This window comes from Trachypithecus francoisi, unplaced genomic scaffold (assembly GCF_009764315.1).
Source record: "Trachypithecus francoisi isolate TF-2019V2 unplaced genomic scaffold, Tfra_2.0 Lachesis_group2, whole genome shotgun sequence".
NCBI classification, from domain to species: Eukaryota; Metazoa; Chordata; class Mammalia; order Primates; family Cercopithecidae; genus Trachypithecus; species Trachypithecus francoisi.
In genome coordinates, this window is record NW_022681465.1 from 122,143,652 (window position 1) to 122,167,213 (window position 23,562).

Below are 23,562 nucleotides of genomic sequence, written 5' to 3' on the forward strand. Positions count from 1 at the left end.
TATGAACCGACATTTCTCAAAAGAAGACATTCATACAGCCAACAGACACATGAAAAAATGCTCATCATCACTGGCCATCAGAGAGATGCAAATCAAAACCACAATGAGATACCATCTCACACCAGTTAGAATGGCAATCATTAAAAAGTCAGGAAACAACAGGTGCTGGAGAGGATGTGGATTAATAGGAACACTTTTACACTGTTGGTGGGATTGTAAACTAGTTCAACCATTATGGAAACCAATATGGCGATTCCTCAAGAATCTAGAACTAGATGTACCATATGACCCAGCCATCCCACTACTGGGTATATACCCAAAGGATTATAAATCATGCTGCTATAAAGACACATGCACATGCATGTTTATTGCAGCACTATTCACAATAGCAAAGACTTGGAATCAACCCAAATGTCTGTGACAGACTGGATTAAGAAAATGTGGCACATATACACCATGGAATATTATGCAGCGATAAAAAAGGATGAGTTTGCATCCTTTGTAGGGACATGGATGCAGCTGGAAACCATCATTCTTAGCAAACTATCACAAGAACAGAAAACCAAACACCGCATGTTCTCACTCATAGGTGGGAACTGAACAAAGAGATCACTTGGACTCGGGAAGGGGAACATCACACATCGGAGCCTATCATGGGGAGGGGGGAGGGGGGAGGGATTGCATTGGGAGTTATACCTGATATAAATGACGAATTGATGGGTGCTGACGAGTTGATGGGTGCAGCACACCAACATGGCACAAGTATACATATGTAACAAACCTGCACGTTATGCACATGTACCCTAGAACTTAAAGTATAATAAAAAAAAATTAAAAATAAGTAAAAAACTACAGTCCCAACAACCACCCTTCCATGTGTAAAACCATTTACCCTATTATACTTTAACCCTTTGTTCAAAAAAATTTATGATTTTCTCATTTTAAAAAAAAAAAGAAAAAAGAAAATGAGTGGTGAAATTAGACATTCTTGCCTTTATTTCTGATTTTAGGAGGAAAGCCATCATTCTTACATTATTATATACATTATTATATACATTAGCTGCAGGGTGTTCTATAGATATCCTTTATTCAGTTTCAGGATGGTACCCTTTTTCTTTAGCTTTCTGAGAATTTTTATCATGAATACATGTGAAATGTTGTCAAATACTTTTTTTGCACCTATTGAGATGATCATATGCTTTTTATTTTTTTCAGTCTTAAACGAACTAAATGATATTGATTAGTTTTCAAATGTTGAATCAACTTTTCACAACTGGAATAAACAACATTTGATCATGATATATCATCTCTTTTATTTATTACTGCATTCCACCTTCTAACATTTTGGTAAAGGTTTCTGAGTTAATTTCTGAGTTATGAAGGACATGGGTATGTAATTTTTACTTTTATGATGTCTTTGTCTGGTTTTGATAGGGTAATTCTGACCTCATTTAATAAGTTGAAAGGTACTCTCTCCTTTTCTGTTTTCTGGAAGCATTTGTGTAAAATTAATTCTATTTGCCAGTGAAACTATCTAGGCTTGGAGTCTCTTTGTGGGAAGGCTTTTGAACTATAAATTCAATTTCTTTAATAGATAAAGGGCTAGTTATTTATTTCTTCTTGAGTGAGTTTTTGTAGTTTGTGTCCTCTGAGGAATTTTTCCATTCCATCTAATGTTTGGCATAAAACCTTTCATCATATTCTCTTATTAGTCTTTTAATATTAGTTGACAATGTAGGAATAGTCTCTATTTTATTCCTGATATTGATAATTCTCTCTTTTTTTCCATAACTACATTGGCTAGAATTTAAATTTTTTTCATTTATCTTTTCAAAGAGCCAATTTGGATTTCATTGCTTTTCAAAACCATTGCATTTCTGTTTCAATTTTAGTGATTTCTGCTCTTTATTCTTTCCTTACTTCGTTTACTTTGAATTTAACATTCTCTTCTTTATCTGGTTTCTGAATGTGGAAGCTTAGGTTATTGATTTTAAACCTTCCTTCTAATATAAAGATTTAATGCCTTAATTTTCCCTCTAAATGCTATGTTAACTTCAGTCCACCAATGTTAATGTGTTATATTTTCATTTTCATTCCATTCCAAATATTTTCTAATCTCTCTTGTGATTTCTCCTTTGTCCATGATTTATTTACAAGAACGTTATTTAATTTTCAAAATTTTTGGTGATTTTCCACATATCTTTGTGGTTTTGATTTCTAGTTCAGTTCTGTTGTGGTCAGGGAACATTTTTATATAATTTCACTCTTTTTAAAGTTATTGAAACTTGTTTTGTGCTTTAGACTATTATTTATCTGGATCTTCCAAGTAGACTTGAAAATAATGTCTATTCTTCTGTTGCCAGGTAGAAAAGTTATCTAAATGTTAATTAGGCTTATTTGGTTGCTAGTGTTTTGCAAGTCTCTCATATAGATTCTTACCAATTTCTTGTCTACTTGTTTCAGTAATGACTGCAATAGGAGTGTTGACGTCTCCAACTGTAATTCTGCATATGTCTATTTGTCCTTTTTGTTCTGCTAATTTCTCTTTTCATGTGTTTTGAAGCTCTGTTGTTGGATGCATACTCATTTAGGACTTGTGTGTCCTCTTGGTGAATCGACTCCCTTATCACTATGAAATGTCCTTCTTTATCCATAGAAATGGTGCTTATTTTAAAATCTGCTTGTCTAGTATTTGCCACTCTAGTTTTCTTTGACTAGTATTTACATGCTGTATTCTTTTCCATACTTTTACTTCTAACCTATATGTGTCTTTATTTTTAAAGTGGATTTTCTATAGATACCATGCAGTTGAGTTTTGCTTTTTTATCCAATCTGACAATCTCTGGCTTTAGATTAGATTGTATAGATAATTTATGTTTCATAACTGTTGCTATATGGGTTTTAATCTACCATCTTGCTGTTTGGTTTCTATTTGTTCTATCTGTTTGTCCTTGCTATTTTCCTTATTTTCTTACCTTGTTTTAGGTATATTGAGAACTTTTAATGTTTTCATCTTATTTCCCCTGTTGGCTTTAGCTATATGTCCGTATTTTATTTATTTATTTTTTATGGTTTCCCCAGGGTTTACAACGTATGTCTTTAACTAATCATAGTCTACTTTCAAATAATATCATACCACTTTACCTACAGCGTAAGAACCTTACAACAGTGTACTTCCATTACTGTTCTCCTGTTCTTTGTGCTGTTATTTTCATATACTTTATTTTAACACCTGTTATAACTCCCTTGGTACATTATTACTTTACTTTAAACAGTTACCTTTTTAAACAACTTTATTATGAGGTAAAATTTACATGTAATACAAGTCACTCGTTTTAAGCCGAGTTTGATGAGTTTTAGGAAATTTTTATACTTGTGTGACTATCACCACAATCCAGCCTTAGAACACTTGTGTTGCCCCAAAGAGCACACTCATGCCTGTTGGCAGTTTCCACTGCCTGTCCCGCCATCCCCTCGGCCTCAGGCAACCACTGGTCTGCTCTCTGTCTCAATAGTTTTGCCTTTTCTTTACATTTCAAATAAATGGAATTCTGTGGTGTGTAGTCTTGTCTCTGTGTCTGGCTTCTTTCACTTAACATCATGCTTTTGAGTTTCAGCCACGTTATTCCATGTATCAAGAGTTTATCCCTTTTAATTGATGAGTAGTTTTCCATTGCATGAATATATCATTTTTAGTTTTTCATCCAGTCATCAGTTGATAGACACATAGAAGTTTTGCAATTTTTGGCTATTATGAATAATGCTACTAAAAACATTCGTATATAACTAATGCTACTATAAACATTCATATATAAATCTTTGTGTGGACATATGTATATATACTTTGTGTAGACATACATACATATATACTTTCTGGTAAGGACTTAGAATGAAATGCTGAATTGTATAAGTGCATGTTTAACATGCCATATTGTAATTGAAACTGTTTTTCAAAGTAGTAGTACCATTTTCATTCCTACTCTCAATTAATGGGGTTCCTGTTTCACCCAAACTTTAGTCTTTTTGATGCTGGTCCTTCTAGAGGTTATGGAGTGGCATCTTATTATGATTTTAACCTGCATTTCCCAATAGCCAATAATTTTGAGCATCTTTCCATCTGTTCATTATTTGTAACTCTTCATATCTCTTCTTTGCTAAAGTGTCTCTTCAAGTCGTTTGCTAATTTTTAATTTGTCTGTTGGTCTTTTATAATTAAGTTGCAAGACGGGTTTTTGGAGTTTTTTTTAAACTAAATCCTGAATTCAAGACCTTCTGCTAGATTTGACCTGCTGTAAATTCTATCCAGTGTAATTTATTTTCCTGTATTGTATTTTACATCTCTAGAAGTTCCATTTGATAATTTTTTATTGTGATAATAGAAACACATAGCATGAAATCTACTGTCTTAACAAACGTTTAAGTGTACAGTACAGTGTTGTTAACTATATGCCTATTGGTGTATGGCAGATCTCTAGAACTTTCTCATCTTGTATGACTGAAACTCTATACCCATTGAAAAACAATTCCCCTCACCGAGTTCTCTCTACCCTATGGCCCTGGCAACCACTATTCTACTTTTAGCGTCTATGAGTTTCGCTACTTTAGATTCTTAATATAAATGGAATCATGCAGGATTTGTCCTTCTGCGACTAGCTTATTTTACTTAGTATTATGTCCTCAAAGTTCATCCATGTGTTAGCTTTGACAGGATTCATTTGGTTCTCTTTTGTATCTTCCATTTTTTCTTACCTTCTAAAGAATATTTATAATCGCTACTTTAACATCCTTGTCTGTTAATAATGTCATCTTTACCATATCCAGATCTGTTTCTATTTTTTTCGTTTTAATAAGTTATATTTTCAGGCTTCCTCATATTCCTGATAATTTTGATTGGATGTCAGTCACTGTGAAATTTAAATTGTTGGATGATCTTGCTATATTTCTTTAAATAGGAGTATAGAGTTTTGTTCCATCTCACAGTTAAGTTACATGAAATCAATTGCATCCTGTCAAGGCTTGTTTTTAAATTTTTTTTTTAGGATGAGTCCAAGGTGTCTTTAACTCCACTACAAGGCAACACTCTTCTGAGGCTTTTACCCAATGCCCTAAATATTATGAGGGTTTCTTACTATGGCTGGTGAAAACACGAACTATTATCAGTCATGTGTGAATTCTGGGAATTATTCAGGCTACTGATCTTAAGTGTCTTTTCTTCCCAGACTCATAGGGTTTCCCTCACACATATTCAGCCAACACTCAAGGGAACCTCTCTGGAGATCTCTGGAACCCTCCTACCGCTTAGCTCCCATCTTTCAGGTATGCCATCTTACAATTCTAGACACATTGGACCCTCTGATCTCTGTCTGCTCAACTACGACAGAATGCTGAATCCTCCCCACACTGCATCCTGGAAATTATTTCTAGACAATAAGCTATTATCATCATACGACTCACCTAATTTGTCATGTTAGAGAGCTCAGTAATGCACTTTCAATTTTCCAGCATTTGGAAACAAAAAACAAAAAACTTTTTTTCTGCATAGTTTGTCCAGTTTTTCTTCTTGTTTAAGGTGGAAGAATAAATCCAGTTCCATTATGCCATCACAGCTAGAAGCAGAAGTCTATATTGAAAGCTTTGGGTCAGAGGAATGACATGATCTGACATATATATTATCATGACAGGACTGCTGGGTTAAAAGTTGACTACAGAAGGTAGGGAATGATGGTGGCAGGAGTTAGGAGTTTATTACTATAATCCAGTCCAGGAATGACAGTCACTTGTGGTAATGACAGACATGAAAATAAATGGTTGGATTATGGACTTGAAGAAAAAATAAACAGGATTTGCTGATTTTTTGGATGTTGAGTAAGAGAGGAATGGAGAAATGAGGGGTAATTCCAAGAATTTTGGCCCAGTTTACCTAGAAGGATGGGGAGGTCACTGAAAAGAACAGTTTCAGTAAAGTGTTAGGGAGAAATTCTGGAAAGAGTGGGATCAAGAAAGAATGAGAAGAGAGGAATTGGACCCAGTGAGGATGGACAATTCTCATGAGAAGTTTGGTGAATCACATCTCATTTCTCAAGAGACTTACAGTCTAACTGGGGAAGGAGGAAGATGTGTAAGGATTAATGGAAGAAGTGTAATGATAGAGGTTTATATAGCCACAGGTCAAATGAAGAAGTCTCTAATATGGTAGGGGAGTTAATAGGGAGGAAAGTATAAAATGCTTCACACATGTGTTGATACATGGGCCGCAGTGGGAAGGACCAGGACACTGTGGTCAGAGGGAGGAGGTGGGCAAGGGCATCCATAAAAGAGAGAAGAGCATGGGGGAAGTTCACAGGTGAACCATCAACCCCTCAACACTTTCAGGAAAGATTGAGTCTCCATAGCTCAGCCTAAGGTGGGAATAGGAATTGGTGAAGAATGAAGCAGGAGATAAAGGCGGGGAAGAGAACACTTGACAAAGATCCTTCCTTACCATGTGTGTTCCTCAGACTTTAAGTAATGTAAGTCATGGAAAGCCCTCAGAGGCTCTGGAAAATATGACTGGACAGGTGTTGGGCAGGGAAGCCAGTTAAGGGGCCCAGATGACAGGTATGGGGCAGAGGGGTGGATCTTACCACATATGAAGTCAAAGACTTGGAACCAACCCAAATGCCCATCAACGATAGACTGGATTAGGAAAATGTGGCACATATACACCATGGAATACTATGCAGCCATAAAAAAGGATGTGTTCATGTTCTTTGTAGGGACATGGATGAAACTGGAAACCATCATTCTGAGCAAACTATCACAAGGACAGAAAACCAAACACTGCATGTTCTCACTCATAGGTGGGAAATGAACAATGAGAATACTTGGATACAGGGCAGGGAACATCACACCCTGGGGTCTGTCATGGGGTTGGGGGATGGGGGAGGGATAGCATTAGGAGAAATACCTAATGTAAATGATAAGTTTACGGGTGCAGTACACCAACATGGCACATGTATACATATGTAATAAACATGCACTTTGTGCACATGTACCCTAGAACTTAAAGTATAATAATAATAATAATAACAATAATAATAATAATAAAATCAACAGGTCTTGGTGAGCTGATGAATGTGGGATAGGTTAAGAGGAAAAAAGGGAAGAGCTAAAGATGACATTTAAGTTTTTGGTCTAGCCATCTTCGTAGATGATGGTGCCATTAGCTAAACTTTGGAAATGGAAATGTATACAATAAAATATTTTATAGTAATGTCCATGCCTTCAATGAGATGGCAGCTCCAAGGGCTAGAGGGGCTTTAACCTCCTACCCCAGTGGTCTTCATCAACTCCAACCCCTTGCCCTGAGCCACATCAAAAAGCTTAAAAGTTGTGGGAAAATATAATGCTCCTATACAAGATAGCTTTCATAGCAATCCTCTGAGTAGATTGCCTTTGATCAGCCCCCTGTATTCAAATACTTCTAAAACTGCAATAGACTCTATGTCAAGTCAGATTCATCCAAAAGTTTAAGCTTCTCTTTTTTTTTTTTTTTCTTTTTTTTGAGATGGAGTCTCGCTCTGTCACCCAGACTATGAGTGGCACAATCTCGGCTCACTGCAACCTCTGCCTCCTGAGTTCAAGCAATGCTACTGCCTCAGCCTCCCAAATAGCTGGTAGTACAGGTGCCCGCCACCACACACGGCTAATTTTGTATTTTTAGTAGAGACAGGGTTTCCCTAAGTTGGCCAGGCTTGTCTTGAACTCCTGACGTTGGGTGGTCTGCTCGCCTAGGCTTCCCAAAGTGCTGGGATTACAGGCGTCAGCCACTGCGCCTGGCCAGGCTTCCCTTCTTATACACAAATGAACGGAGGAATGTCACTCACCAGAGTACTTCATGTATACTGGGCTCAATGCAATAGTGAAGGAGAAATAATTCTAACCTTCCCAGAACAGATCTCCTTCCCTTTCTAGGATCTAACCACAGTGCCTTTCCTATGTTTCTCCAGCTATCAAAGTCATACCTTAATGCCTTTGCATGTGCTGTTGTCTCTCTTAGAATAATGACCTACTCACTTCCATATCTCACACGCCATAGCTAGATTCTTTTTATACTTTAAGTCTCCTTCCCTGACTACTTTTTTTGAAACTTTGCCAATTTCTATTTATCTTTATTACATCACCCTATTCATTCCCTTCCTAACTTTTATAATTTGTAAGTATGTATTAATTTTCTTGTGTAATTGGTTGTTTTACATCTGTTTCCCATAAAACATTCTACAAGAATAGCAACCATGTTTACTTTTTCATCACCATAACACTTCCAGGATTATCTGCACCTAAAAAGTATTCCATAAATATATGTTGAAGGAATGTTAAGGTAAGTAAAGAACAGATAATGAGGGTTCCTATTTAAAAGCATGTCAATGATTAACCAATAGGAGGAGGTATTATTTTGGGATGGAGGAATTTCCTGAAGTTTCTGAAATCATACCACATAGGTAGCAGCTTTCTCTAAGATTGGTCCTGTGTGATTTGAGGAAACATAATTGCCAAGATTGCATCAGTGATTCAAACCTTCAAATCTCAGTGGGAAGTTTAGTTTTTTCTCATAATACAGACTGTTTGGCCACCATCTTCTATGTGGTGATTTAGGGATTCCAGGGCCTTTCTTTCTGTATCTCTGCCATTCTCTCAGGACACCCTGGGATCCTTCCCTGAATCCCCTCTATGTGTCCAGCTAATAGACAAAGAGAGAGCACTGTACTGATTGCATATGAAGTTTCCAAGACCAAGTCCGGAAGTGGTATGCACCACTTTTGCACATGCTCCTTTGGTCAGAATGAGGCACATGGCACCAACCTCACTGCAATGGAGGCTGGGAAATGCAGTCTTCCCATGTGCCCAGAAGAAGAAACTAGATCTGTGAGCATCACACTAGCCTCAGCAACAGTAGGAGATTTCCTTTGGTTGTTGTATTAGAGACTTAATGTATGCAAAACACTCAGAATACTGCCCAGCACTTTCACCAGTATCCACGATTCAAGGTAAGTTGCAAGAGGAGTTCTCTGAGTTTTTCACTAATCGCGGCTTGCTAAACAAGGCTGGTGTTCGGAAGCCTCTGTCAAGCCCAGCAGCTGGCTGGAGAGTATTGTGAGCCTCAGTGCCCAAGGAGGCCAGCCAAGGATACAGATGCCACAGCTAAGTCTGTGCAGCACATCCTCATGCTTTGTTTAACTTGATTCCCTGGGTGGGACCATTTTTATGAGCAGGTGTTCTGGTTAATTAGGTGATTAATGTTCCTCAAATTGGAGAGCCATCTCCCTAGTGACAGTTCTTTCTTTGCTCAAATATGAGACAAATCTTCCCTGTACAATTTGGAGAGGTCCGTGATCACATTCATCTGTCTGCCAGGCCTCTCGGGTCAGCACTCTGGCTCTGAGGACCAAGAGCCTGACCCCACACCTGGCTGACTTGCCTCTTGCTGCACCAGTTTAGAGAACCAAGAGCTCCCAAATCATCTGGCTTCCTCTCAGACCAGGGCAAAGTTGAACTGGAGACATATTTCTGGTTCCTTTCTGAGGATTCCAATTTGTATCACCTCTCAAAGTCAGAGCCATTGCCTCTACACAGAGTCCTCCAGTTTCTAAATCAAGGCAGCCAAGCCACAGTCAAGGGCAAATTAGGTATCAAAACTTTTTTTCTCTAATGGTCTCTTAGGCAAATAGAAATGTGCTCCAAACTCTCTTGTACTCCACATTCTCAAAGCCCTCTTCGCAGCTCAAACACTGTTCTATTCCTACCACCCTGCCTCTGTTTCTCTCAATGCCAGAACCCTTCTCCCTCTCATTGGCGTTAGCAAACCCATGCATCCTTCAAACGCCAGACTGAATTATTCAGCCCTCCTTCCCAGCTTAAAGGGATTTCTCCCTCTGACTACGTGACCCATATCACTTAGCATTTAGTTATATACTGTATCTTTTCTCTTCATTCATGTATCTTAATTTTGTCTTCCCAGTTGGATTTTTGTCAGCTGTGGTTGTATCATCTCCTGGGCGTATATAAAGTTCTCAATAAATGTTTATTTGATTGGTTAATTAAGCTGAATGCCACTTACACTTCTGGAAGATGGTCGAATTTAGTCTCTTTCACCATGGTTAGTCTCAACTGGGCCACATGGTTACTCACTCCCGTTCCTCACATGCTACGGTTTTAGTGCCCTAGAAGGACTAGATCTTTTCCTCCAGTTTCAGCTGGAAAAATCCGAGGAAAGGACTCTGCTTGGTCCATTTCAGTCATGTGCCCGCCCCTTAATCACACGGTTAGAGCAGAAGGCCAATTCATAGTTGTCCGCTACAGTTGAATATAGATTTTGAAAGGTTTTATTGCTCAGTCTTCTTCCTCACGATAAGTGTATTAGTCTGTTTTCATACTGCTATAGAGAACTGCCCAAGACTGGGTATAAAGGCAAGAGGTTTAATTGACTCACAGTTCAGCATGGCTGGGGAGGCCTGGGGGCAAGGCACCTTCTTCGGAAAGCGGCAGGAAGAAGTGCTGAGCAAAGGGGGAAACAGCCCCTTATAAAACCATCAGGTATCATGAGAACACATTCACTAGCATGGAAACAGCATGGGGGAAGCCACTCCCAGGATTCCATTCCCTCCACCTGGTCTCTCCCTCGACACATGGGGACTATGGGGATTACAATTCAAGATGAGATTTGGGTGTGGACACACAGCCTAACCATATCAATAGGTTACTTATTTTAATATTCATTTATCAAATTTATGTTACATATTCATTCGTTAAACATTTTTGTATTCAGAGTAGTTCTTATCCCTTGGGGAGGCTCAATAGATTAACTGGCAATAAACCTTTATTGTTCATTCTCTTTCAGGGGAGAAAGAGAGAAGTATTTGCATTGAAAACAATGTCCTTCAGGCTGGGCGCTGTGGCTCACACTTGTAATCCCAGCACTTTGGGAGGCTGAGATGGGCTGATCACCTGAGGTCAGGAGTTCGAGACCAGCCTAACCAACATGGCAAAACCCCGTCTCTACTAAAAATACAAAAACAAATTAGCTGGGTGTGGTGGTGCATGCCTGTAATCCCAGCTATTCAGGAGCCTGAGGCAGGAGAATCGCTTGAACCCGGGAGGCGGAGGTTGCAGTGAGCCAAGATTGCTCTATTAGACTCCAGTCTGGGCGACAGAGCAAGATGATTCTGTCTCAAAAAAAAGAAAAAAGAAAACAATGTCCTTCTGTCCTTCTGTCCTTCTAGGTCCAACGGATGGTATCTTTTCCTAGGCCACTTCCTTATCCCTTTTAGGCCATTTCTCCAGAAATGACCTAAAATTCACATACATGAGCTAGTCTCTCTCCCAGGAAAATGTAATAGGGATCATAGTCTTAATCTCAAATTGGGGGTTTCATTTTCTCTCTTCCCGCTTCCTGTTTACCTACTCCTCCGAGATCTGCCTCAGCAGCTCAGTGAGGTGGTGTGTCAGTTTCAGTATCCCTGGTAGGAAATGGATAATTCAAAGGAGCACCTGAAGAAAGTTTGGTAAAGGGACTATATGGAAAGGTGAGGCAGGGTTAAGAAATCAACAAGGGGGCCGGGCGCGGTGGCTCATGCCTGTAATCCCAACACTTTGGGAGGCTCAGGTGGGTGGATCACGAGGTCAGGAGTTCAAAAACCAGCCTGGCCAAGATGGCAAAACCTCATCTCTACTAAAAATACAAAAATTAGCCAGGTGTTGTGGTGGGTGCCTGTAATCCCAGCTACTTGGGAGGTTGAGGCAGAGAACTGCTTGAACCTAGGATGCGGAGGCTTCATTGAGCCAAGATTGCGCCACTGCACTCTAGCCTGGGTGACAAAGTGAGACTCCATCTCAAAAAAAAAAAAAAAAAGAAAGAAAGAAAGAAAGAAAGAAAAAAGAAAATATATCAATAAGGGATGGACTGCCCAAGATTTAGCAGCAGTGGAAAGCTATTTCCACTCCTGTCCTCTGAAGGCGTAATGGGATGGCAGTGATTTCCAAGGAGACCCATAGCTGAAGAAGACAGCTGTTGGACATGACCTATGACCTTCAATAGGGAAAGGCAGCCATTGACAAACTGCAGTCCTGTAGAGGAAGCCTTGGCCTCTCTCCTCTAGCTCTCTGAGCTAGTTCCCCATATGGCTGGATCCAAGGGAGTTGAGGTGATGCAGTCTGGAAAGGTTAATTTCCTGGGGAACAGAACTGCCTCTGACAGTGAGCAGAGAGTGGATCCGAAGAATCAATTGGAGAATAATGAGCACAAATTGTTAGTCTTGATGGGGTGAAGCAAATATATCAGAATTGGGGGTGGGGGTGGGCAATGTGTATCATTTGCAAAAGCATTCTAGAAGAATGTAACCACCGCCTCCCCCAAAAGATTGAGTAACACTGATGAAAATGAATAAAAATACAATAGGAGAATGTAAAATAAGCTGGCTGATTGGAAGATCATTCATTTGTTTATTCATTCATTCATGTATTCATTTATTAATCATCAAGATACCAAGATTTGCACCTCTAGATGTCAAGATTGCAAAACTTGATTAGACATCTCTATACGCCTGAAACTTTTTATAATACAAGTTTCAAAAAATTGGATTACACAGGGTTACAGGGTCACTATCTCCAAGAACCTAATAGTCTGGACCAACAAGTCCAGAGGATTCAGCTTCTAAACTGGAGGATTTGGCTGCTACAGGGACTCTGGGGTAGACAGACAGGAGAGTAGGAAAGGATGTTCTGGGATGGGTATTGAGTGGATGTGGAGGAGTGGTGGCAGATGAGGTGGAAGAAGCAGAAAACAACTCCAGATTTCAAAATTGCATTGTCAGGTCTGTATTTAAGATCCTTGGATCATCAGGGCAAAGGATGGATTGATTGGTGGAGCAAAAGCTAAGAAATAAAGTTAGAGAAATTATGTGGGGGCCAGAGAGCAATACCTATGCATGAAACTAGGATCTGAACAATAGCAGGAGGACCAGAGATGAAGAGGGGATACATTCAAGATATGGTCATGGGGAAGAATGAACAGAACTGAAGAATTAAATGGCTGTGGTGTGTGAGAGAGGGAAAATTCTTTGAGCTGTTTTGCCTTCTCAATACTCCCACTCACTTTTCAGCTAATAGCTCCTGGGTTTTCCTTTGAGAGCAGGACTCCTACCTGCCCAACTGAGTGCAGTTTCCATAAAACTGTCACCCATAGTTCTTGTCTTCTCTGGCCAAAAGGGAGATCACGTGACTCAAGTCAGGACAATCCGTTGCTCCCTCCTGGGAATTTGGAAATCTTGGGTTTGGCATCTAGATCCTGTCTTGGGTCTTGTCTTTGTTGAAGCCTCCATCTTCAATTTTTTCCTTAGATTCTGTATGCTATCCATGGCTTTCTTTAAAAGTCATTTTTTTTTTTTTTTGGAAAATTCAATAAGCTGAAGTTTTTTGTTTGTTCTGAGGAACAGAACTGCCTCCGACAGTGGGCAGAGAGTAGATCTGGAGAATTCATTGGAGAACGATGAGCACAAATGGTTAGTCTGGCTGGTTGGAAAGAGAAAATTTCAGCTGACTGTGGTGGCCACGTGTGGTACCTTACACAGGGAGATAAACACAGGTTGATGAGAAAGTTTGAGATGGGGTTTCTTAAAGGAATGGGTGAGTACTTTGCTTTTGAGAAACACAGGTTGAGGAGAAAGTTTGAGATGGGGTTTGTTGCAGTAATGGGCGAGTAGTTTGCTTTTGAAAAGCCTACAGAAAAGTAAAGGGACAAGTTCAAAAGTTGTCCAGTGACTTTGTGGAACTGTAAAAATGACACCACAGAGTGTGAAGCCACCTTTGGCCTTTGGACATAGAAAGTTCTAAACAATAGCCTGACCTCCTAACGACATACCCAGTCTTCTCCAAGGAGAGTAATTCCTCCATGGGGTGGCTACCGCCTTCTGCAGATGCCCCAGAATCAGCTGAGGGAGTGGACAGAGCCACATTTTCAGCACCGGAAGCCCCGAGTCCTGGCTCTGGTTATTTCACTAATTAGCTAGGTGACCCTGCATAAATGCCCACCTTTCTCTGAAACTCAGCTTCCTTGTTAGTAGAATACAAGAGTTGAACTATTTGGGGTCTCAACGTATGTTCCAAGAGAATTTCCAGTTTACATGAAAAGGGGTCCTGTATACTGGGAAACTGTGTTAAATAAGCCTTAAACTGGTTTCCTTATTGCAGGACTTCTCAGGGTCTTAAAAACACTCACCTGTGATGCAGATATCCAAGAGGGGTGAAGGTGAGTAGCATTTCTCAATCTATCTTTCCCAAGGAAACTTTTTTCTCCCCCATGATGAAACGTGTGGAACCAGTAGTCATCAGAAGGCACTTGTAGAAATGTTGGATTAGGTGATTTCTAAGGCTGTATCAGCCCAAACACTCCATGATTCTGTGTATCCTGGTGCTCTGGGCCCCTCCTGTATTTCCCACTTGCCTCCTCCTAGGGGCTGATTGACTCTGAAGGACACTTGCCATCTGTTCTAAGGGGCTTCTCCCAGGAAAAATCACACTTGAATGCCTATAAAGCCCTTTAAAGATATAGTCTGGCTCATGAAACCCCCTGAGCAACTTAAATGTAAAACACAGTCCCCCACTGCGCCCAGAGCACAGATCCAGGCCCAGCCCGAAGGGATTGCAAAACATGCTCTAGCATGCATTTGGGAAAACAAAGAAAACCCTACTCTTTGCTGCTCCAGACAGTCTGAGACGTTTTGTGCCCTTGGGCCCTTGCCCGGTTCTCTCATCTGCCTCAGTCCTGGTACTAAATTGGTTCAAGGTTTGGAGGAAAGCTTCAGAGCAAGGGGGAAAAGGATGTTTAGAGTTCTTAAATGCTGAAGTCACCCTGAGGACCGGAGCATAGACCCTCGCCGGCCACCAGGGGGCGATGACAACAGCATCTGTACAGAAAGCAGTTCCCAAGAATAACAGCAGTAAATTGCACCTAATGTGTTTATGAATGATGAAGGGACTCGAGTGTGTGTGTGTGTGTATTTGAGTGTGCGTGCGTGTGTGTGTGTGTGTGTGTGCGCGCGCGCAACTGGGTGCCCAAAGCTAAGACTGAAAATCTGCAAAGTAGAATACAATACAATGTGCAACTCTACTATATATTCACAGGATGTGGTCAAGTAGTTGAAAGTTTCCTTGAAGGAAAATGAGGTAGAAGAAATCAGAATAGCATTCTTATGAAAGGAAAGAGAAGCGCTCTCAGGAGTATAGTTGTCACTGTGTGTGTGTGTGTGTGTGTGCGCGCGCGCGCGAGCGTGCATGTGCATGTGTGTGTGATTGCGTGTGTATAAATGGGTGTGTGTAAGCCTGAGTATGTGAAAGTGTGTGCGTGGCTGTGAATATGTAGGCACCAGTGTGTGTGTATATATATGCAGGGCTCATTCAGGCCTTCTCAGTGTGAGGGGACCTCAAGGAAATCTGGGCAATACTTCCTCCAGTTCCTGCCCTTTCCTTTCAAACAAACAAACAAACAAACAAAATCATTCCTACAAGTATTTATGGAGCCTCTAACGCACGCGCCCCTCCCCACTGGCATCTGGAAAAGCTCAGACCTAGCCAATTTAAAGCGGGCGCTGGAAGAAAGAAGGCGCTGGGGACAGAAGGGATGCCTCATCTGCGAATGACTTTTGCAAAAACACGTTATCTTCTGTGATGCTCCAAACAACCCAGGGAGATGAGGCCAGGCAGGACTGTGGCCCCTGATTTGAGAAAATAAAGGCTCAGAGATGACACGATTGGCCCAGAGTCACCCAGTCAGGAAGCAGAAACCCGAGGATGGAAGAAGGCATTGTCAATCCAGGGGTCCGAGTCGCTGCCATCACTACTTTTAGCAGCCCACCAAGCGTTGGGTCTGGGCAAAGCAGGGCAAATTTCCGGGTAAGGTTTGCCAGCAGTGACCTCAACAACATGGACCACCGCGTGTGTGTGTGTGTGTGTGTGTGTGTGTGTGTGTGTAGCTGTGGAGTACATTGATGTCAACCGCAAAATTGCGGATCTTTGCCATGAGTACTAGGTGCGGTAGGGAAGCGGCTTCGTGGGCGACAGTGCCATGGTTTGGCGTCCCTAGCAGCTGTGCGACCTCCAGCAAGTCGCTTCACTTCTCTGAGCTGTTTTCAGAGGCCCCCTTGGAAGATCGTGGACTTAAGTAAAGAATATGAGTAGAGTGCTCAGCTCAGTGCAAGAATTAAAAAAAAAAAAAAAAAAGTGTCAGGAGCCTTATCCGTCCTTGGCTCCTAACAGTGAATGAGTTTCAGTGTTTCTTTCCCGGGGCCCTGCTGGCCGAGCCCCTTTCCTTCCCTGGTTCCTTCTCTCTCCCTCCTCTACTGCCTCCTCCCTCCAGGCTCTCGGTCGCTCCAGCAAAGTTCCCAACTTAGTCGACATGACGCGCGGCGCAGCCAATGGGAGGCAGAGTTGGCGATTTTTGGTGGGGGGGCGGGAGGGGTGGGCCCCGCGTCTCCGGTGTCTGCCCTGCTCAGTGAATGGAGAGAGCGAGCGCCGGCCAGCTCACCCCGCCGCCCCGTGCCTCAGCCGCCGCCGCCGCCGCGCTCCCCAGCTCAGCCCCAAGCCGGACCTCCCCGGGCGCCACGCCCCATTGCGCTCGCCCCAGGTCCCCAACCCGGCCCGCGGGCCAGCGGGGCCAGGGGGCGCTCCGCACCTGGGCACTCCCAGCGATGCGCAGCGGGGCAGCGCCGGCCCCGCCGATGGAGCTGCTGCTGCTGCTGCCGCCGCCGCCGCCCGGCGCGCCCCGCTCCGCCCGCGCCCGGTGCGCCTGAGCGCCGAGCTCGCCCCTCCTCCGCGCCAACTCCGCCGCCCGCTCCCCAGGCCGCCCGCGCTCCCTGCGCGACTCCTCAGGCTCCACGCGTCTTGCCCCGCAGAGGCAGCCTCCTCCGGGAGCGGGGCCCTGCACACCATGGCCCCCGGGTGGACAGGGGTCGGCGCTGCCATGCGCGTCCGCCTAGCGCTGGCCTTGGCGCTGGCGAGCGTTCTGAGTGGGCCCCCAGCCGTCGCCTGCCCCACCAAGTGTACCTGCTCCGCCGCCAGCGTGGACTGCCACGGGCTGGGCCTCCGCGCGGTTCCTCGGGGCATCCCCCGCAACGCTGAGCGCCTGTGAGTACCCCTGCCCCACCCCACGCGGGCCACCCACCTGGGTCCCACCGAGGTGGCCCCAGGCGCCAGATCCCTCCTTTCCTTTCGACCTCCCTGGATGCAGTCTCTATTCTCATCCCTTCCTGGATAGGATCCCTCGCTCTCCGAGCTGGGAGTCTGTAGGCTTGGTCAGATCTGGAAAGAGAGGTCTCGAAACCCCCCGCGATGAGCAAAGAGCAGTGCTTCTCCAGGGGTGAGGGTTGCAGACGCAGGGCCCACTGACAGCTTCCGAGGAGTAGCCGGCGAGAGGCGAGGGGAGGCAAGAGCACTGCAGCCTCAAGGTCTTAGGGTGAGGGCCAGGGGTCTGCGCTCATTAAAAACGGGGGCGGGTGAAGGAGAAAGCTATAGGATGATGGGCCGTCAAGGCTCAGAGGCGGGAGAGAGGGCCCAAGACTGTTGACCTGCTTGGAGATCAGAATGGGCCAGCCGCTCTCTGGCTGCCCTTGCAAGGAAAGTTGAGAGTGTGGGTGAAGGTTTAACTTCTGAGGAACTGGACAGATTCAGAGTGGGTGCTCGCAAAACCCGCGCTGCCTGGAAAGCAGTCTGGGAGATGCCAAGTTGCAGCCCCGGGTGAATTTTTTATGGCTCGGTTATAAATGCCTCCCCGAACGAAGGGGCCGGAATGGAAATGCTGACAGCTCTTCAAATGAGACCAAGCGTTATAATCTTACAAACCGCACTCAGCCTCGGATCCTGGGCTTGGCAGCGAATAGAGAGACGCTTGCAGAATGGGGTGGATTGACCCTAGTTTTAGCCCCAATTGTGCAACCAAATATTTACTTTTCATATGTCAACGTTTTGGAAACATTTATCATTTTGATCCTCGGACCGGATTCAAATCTTGGACTCCGGGGTGGGCTCCTCTTAGTCTGCAGTTGGGGTGGGGTAAGGGAGTGGGGGAGAAACGCTGGAGTGGGTGGGAGCCTTACTGGGAACCCAGCCGAGAAGTGGGTGAGGGTTTGCTGTAGTGTGGTGGATTCCCTCCGTGTCTTGCTCTCCCTCTTCTCCCCTTCCTCACGTGCCTTAGGGGTAGGCGCCTGGATCTTCCACTCTGCTTTCTTGACTTCAGGCTGGAAGAGAGTAGTGATGACAAGCATTGTCCCAGAGTGTTATTCCTGTTAGTCACCTCCTATCACCCCACCTCCTCTTCTCTTCCACTTCTTTGTGCGTCTCTGGGTGGAGACTCAGCAGAACTGTCTTCCTTATTCCTGATGCTCTCTTTTTCCTTTGGCTGAAAACTTTTTTTTGTTTTTCCTCAAGTGCAATGATTGTTTTGTTGGGTTGAACCACAGAATCCTAAAGGGTGAGAGCCGAATTATGAACAAATGTCGAAAACCAGGCTTGGAAGTATAAAATGACTTGCCCAGGAAAACACAGCAAGTTGATGGCAATAAAGGGGCCAAAATCCAGTTTTTCACACCTTAATTCAGACATTATGTTAGTCCATAGGAGTGCAAAACTTGTTTTAGTGGTATTTTTAGATACCTGTAACTTGTAAACTAAGTTCCCGTCCTCGTCACACCAGTGCTAGCCACATGAGTTAGTGAAATAATAACTGTAGCTAATGTTTGATAAACGCTTTGCATGCCTTGATTTGTGTACATGTATTATCTCATTGAATCTCTCCAACAGTCCATTAGTTACATAGGCAATGCCTATTACTCCATTTTACAGTTCAGCCGTCTTGTCATTTACTCAAGGTCATGCAGCTAGTGAAGTGTTTGAATCCAAGCCTGATTGGTTCCTAAGCCCACAACCCTTATCACTTTGCTGGTCCTCCTTGGAACAAGGGTCAGTTTGGACCACAGTCTATAAACAGACAGTCCTGGGAGGTTTCTGGCTGGGCTTGGATCTTAGAACAGGCTGCTGTTGCTTCTGCTTCTGGTATACCCTGCAAATGTTCAGCTCACTTTGATGTTAGCTCTGATGCTTGGGGTCTTGAAACTATTTCTTCCTCATCTTCAAAACCGTGCTCCATGTTTGGGAAACCAAGGAGAGTAAGTCCCTGTCCTCCTGGTATGTAGGAAGTTTTCCAGAGCTGCAGGAACAGCACCCATGCTAGCATGCCACCCAGTCATCTCCCATAGGAGATCTGTGCAGCTCAGGGCAACCCATCAGCTCTAGAACTGGAGAAACGGGGCAGAGACTGGAGTCCTGGTCGTTCCCATAGGCCCCTGCTGCAGTCCTTAACAGGCAGTGGGAGAGCAGGAGCTGCTTTGATATCTCTGGTCTCTTCTGCCTCAGTTGTGGTCACTGGTGCCACTTTGGCTAGGGTGCATGGGGGTGCCGCGATGGTATCTCATTCTAGTCTCCTTCCTCCCTGGGAACGGGGGACAGTCTTTAGAGGCAAGCTGGGTCAGGTTCACTGCAGGGTTTCAGGGCAGTCCACCAACAGTTTTTTCACCACCAAAGTCCTGCACCACACTCTCTCTCAGCCAACTCAGATGTAACATTTCAATTCTGAAAACTCTTGGGGGATATTTGGCATTTTTACGCTCTGCCAAGGATTTCTTCAGAGAGGAATCACTCATTTATTCCTGCCTTCATTCATTCAACATACATTACTTGAGGCTGGGCGCTGTGGCTCATGCCCGTTATCCCAGCACTTTGGGAGGCCGAGGTGAGAGGATCGCTTGAGCCTAGGAGTTTGAGAACAAACATGACTTGAACCTCTACTGCATTCCAGAAACTGTATATAGAATCATTGCATATACAGAAGAAAACCAGCACTTCAATGTAAAGAATGTAAGCAAAAGATAGAAGGAAACTTGCTTTGGTGAGCCTTTTGAACTTCCCAGGGTTCATTTTGCCATGGGGCACGTTTTGTCAGCACTGTCATCAGATGCTCAGGACCTCCCTAAAATCCAGTTTTCTGATCTCAAATGTTTAAATTGTGTTTTAAAACAAAGAAACAGCATTTTCTCCGTTCTCCATTCTTGGTAATCTGCCTCCCAAAAAGCCTTTGATGAAGGGATTTGTGTGTGTGTGTGTGTCTGTGTGTATTGCTTCTCTGGATGTTTCTGACTTCTGAAACCTTGTGTTATGACATTAAGGAAAACCTGAGTGGGGATAATGTGCTCAGCATTTGGACTTTGCTTCAGGCCTGGAATGGGGCCTGAATTGTTCATAATTAAGCCAGAATCAGAGTTGGGGGTCCGTGTTCCAAGGTATTCCCTGTAATGTCAGCACATCACGCAGAAAAAGAAACTCTCTGTCTTTTATAAACTACTGACAATTTTTCCCCCTCCATGAGGAGGTGACACCCACAAGAAAGCTAAATAAATGCAGAGAAGAATTCAGTGTAATTTATTATCCGTGCAGCAAAGATAGAGGACGAGAGGAGAGGAAGTGGATGGCGGTGCCTGAAACCAAACATTTACCATGGAGCACAGAGTAAACAGATGTTGCACTTACCCTTCTGACTACAAAAGGAGCCCACAGATGTAATTCTTCTCCAACCACAATCTCAGCCTGGAAAAAGAGGAGGCAGATGAAAATGAACTCTCACGTGGGGCCACTTCTCCCCATCTTGCCCTCCTGCCTAGAGGCAGGCAGAGGCCCACTTCTCACCGCAGTGAGGGGTGGCCTGAACGGTGGAGTGGGGGCAAGAGTGGACATCTTTGGTTTTTCACTTGGCTCTGGAACATGCTGGAGACTGCTATATTTAAATAAACATTTCCTGTTTGCGAAGGAGAATGGGCGAAAGGCTGAAACGTGAGAATGTGGTAACTTAATTTTCTCCATCACTCCAGATGACGGCTAGCTTTGCCGGTGGTTTGGTCCAATAAAAACTGACACCATGTCATAGGCTTTCCCTCACTTGACCACAGAGGTCCTGAGGTTAAGTGGGAGACTTTCCAAGATGCTCAATAGCCAAGTCCTGTGTCCTGGTACTTCCAGCCCTCAGGGTCAACTTAGAAGACAGGGACAAGCTAGTGAATCATGGGGTCTCTCTGGGTCAACCATGGTGATGTGGCCTTTTAGGGAAACACAGTGCCCTTCTGGGCAGACTGAGGAGCGGCTGGGTGGACCTGCCTCCAGTGGACCGGTCTAGCCTCCAGGGTGCTGTGCAACTTTGAACAGATTGCATTACCTCTCTGGGCCTCATTTTCGTGAAAGTAGAATTCTTGCATAGTCTTAGTGGTTTTCTTAGGGGTTATAGTCCATTGGGGGGACTGTCAGTATCTGCCTCCCTAGTGTCTAGAACAGTGCCTGGCACACAGTAGGTTTTCAGCAAATGCGTATTCAATAAAGGAATAATGAACCTCAAAGGTAGAAGTCTTTCTTTAGTTCTTACAAGTGAAGGATGGGCCATTCTATATCTGCATTCTGGTGTATAACTAAGGGATCCTTACTAGTAACCTATGTCATGAGTTATTAAGGGTATCTAAAATTTGGATTTTATGAACTAATATTTATTGCCTTACTAGAGTTACCAAGGACTCCTGTTGAGTGATCTGCTCTGGAGTCTGGTTGCCAGGCATTGCTTAGCAACCTTGCAAAACTCCTACTGTGCACATGCCCATGAAAAGAGCTGGAAATCCTGAGCACTGAAACCATAGGGCTTTCTAATCAGGAGCTCATCAGCGTCATCCTGGGCGCTCTGTGGGTTTTGATTGCTGCTCTTCTTGTATTAATTGATACGTTCTGCTTTTGTTGATCCTCTGGGTTTTCTATTACTTCTGCGTTTTTGCCGTTTTGATTGTTATGTTGTTTTCTCTCTGGTATTGTTTGTTGTCACAGAGTTCTGTCTCCCCTGGAAAGTGAGAATGAATAGTGGGTTGCAGCTGTAGGATCTCTCACCTTGGCAATGTGGGCTGTGGCAAGAAGGTTCCCGACCCCTAAGCATTGTGGTTAGGGCAGGCGCTCTGGAGACAGACAACTCTGGGCTTGAATTGCAGCTCTGTTACATCTTGCTGTTGCACTGTGGGCGTGTTACACTATTGTTGACTGCAGTGTGTTTAATTCTTTTGTACCTATTTCCACACCTGTGATACCAGGACGATAAGTGCACTGTCTTCACGGGGATGCTGTGAATGTAACCTGAGGCAGTCCCTGTAATGCACTCAGCACGGCTCCTACTATGTTGTTCACTCATTGCTGTGATTGTTTATCCCTCTGTGATTTCTTAACTGTAAAGTATGTATGATGAATCTTCCCTGTTGGGGGGATTAAATGAAATAATATACAGGAAAGTGCTTAACACAGTACAGTCGCGTGCTACATAAAATGACATAGTGGACAACATAGAGGATGGTGGTCTCATAAGGTTAAAATGGAGCTGAAGAATTCCTATCGCCTAGTGATGTCGTAGCTTTTGTAACGTCATAGTGCCGTCACCTTATTTTTAATACATGTAGTGTCACCTAAGTGTATAATGTTGATAAAGTCTCCAGTAGTGTGCAGTAATGTCCTAGGCCTTCACATTCACTCAGCACTCACTCACTGACTCACCCAGAGCAACTTCCAGTCCTGTAAACTTTATTCCTGCTAAATGCCCTACGCAGATGTACCATTTTTTATCTTTCCTACCATATTTTGATTGTACCTTTTCTATGTTTAGGTATGTTTAGAAACACACATACTCACGATTGGGTCGCAGTGGCTTACAGTGTTCAGTAGAGTAACATGCTATGCAGGTCTGGAGTTTAGGAGCAATAGGCTATCCCATATAGCCTAGGCGTGTAGTAGGCTAGACCATCTGGGCTTGTGTGAGTGCACTCTATAAGGTTTGCACAATGACGAAATCGCCTAATGATGAGTTTCTTAGAACATATCCCCATCATTAAGTAATGCGTTACTGCACCATAGGAGCCCTCCCTAAACTATTCATATTAGTGACCATGGCTATTACTTTTATATCTTCATCTCAGGCTCTGTCCAGCTGGCAGGTTTGAGATGCCTACCCCAAATTTGCTACATCCCAGAGCCCTGTGGAGGCAAGTTCCTTGCCTGCCTGTGGGCTCTGCCCAATACCCTCTTGGCTGGGCCCCTCCTTTTCTCTCTCTGCTCTTGGTCCTGCCCCTACAGCAAAGCCCAGGTTGGCCTCTGTTCCATAGAAGGGGAATTATGGTGAAAGTGGTTTAGGTCTGTTCCATGGGTGTGTGCTTTGTGGTATATTTAAATAAGGAATGTATTTTATTTATTTATTTTTTGGGGGTGGGTTTTCATGGGGAATTTTTAGCCCTGACTTTTTTTGCAATGTTCATTCCTTCTATCTTTCCCTAAATACCTCCTTTTACTGACTTCCCATGTCTGCCTCTATTACTGCTTTTACTTGAGACAGCTGTATTTACTAGCAGGCTCCACCCTCATTATGTAAGGTGGTCTTAACCCTTTTTAGAACTGCTGGAAAGAAAGGAAAAACAA

At 43.6% G+C, this 23,562-nt stretch overlaps 1 protein-coding gene and 1 long non-coding RNA gene across 3 annotated transcripts in view; one reads left to right on the plus strand and one right to left on the minus strand.

Moving 5' to 3' along the window:
• Positions 1–12,768: 12,768 nt before the first annotated feature.
• Positions 12,769–16,833, minus strand: LOC117065487. Its single transcript, XR_004429941.1, has 3 exons — positions 16,703–16,833; positions 14,252–14,370; positions 12,769–13,595 (listed from the first exon to the last, which is right to left on the minus strand). It is a non-coding gene; the product is annotated as an uncharacterized LOC117065487 (long non-coding RNA).
• The window catches only part of SLIT3 (slit guidance ligand 3), a 645,016-nt gene continuing 637,969 nt past the window's right edge, over positions 16,516–23,562 (plus strand). Inside the window, exon 1 of one of the 2 annotated variants that reach the window (XM_033180336.1) lies at positions 16,516–17,154. In XM_033180336.1, the coding sequence (XP_033036227.1) occupies positions 16,958–17,154 (197 nt within the window). In that variant the 5' untranslated portion in view covers positions 16,516–16,957. The remainder of the gene's footprint in view (positions 17,155–23,562) is intronic. The other variant, XM_033180338.1, reaches the window with a different exon arrangement.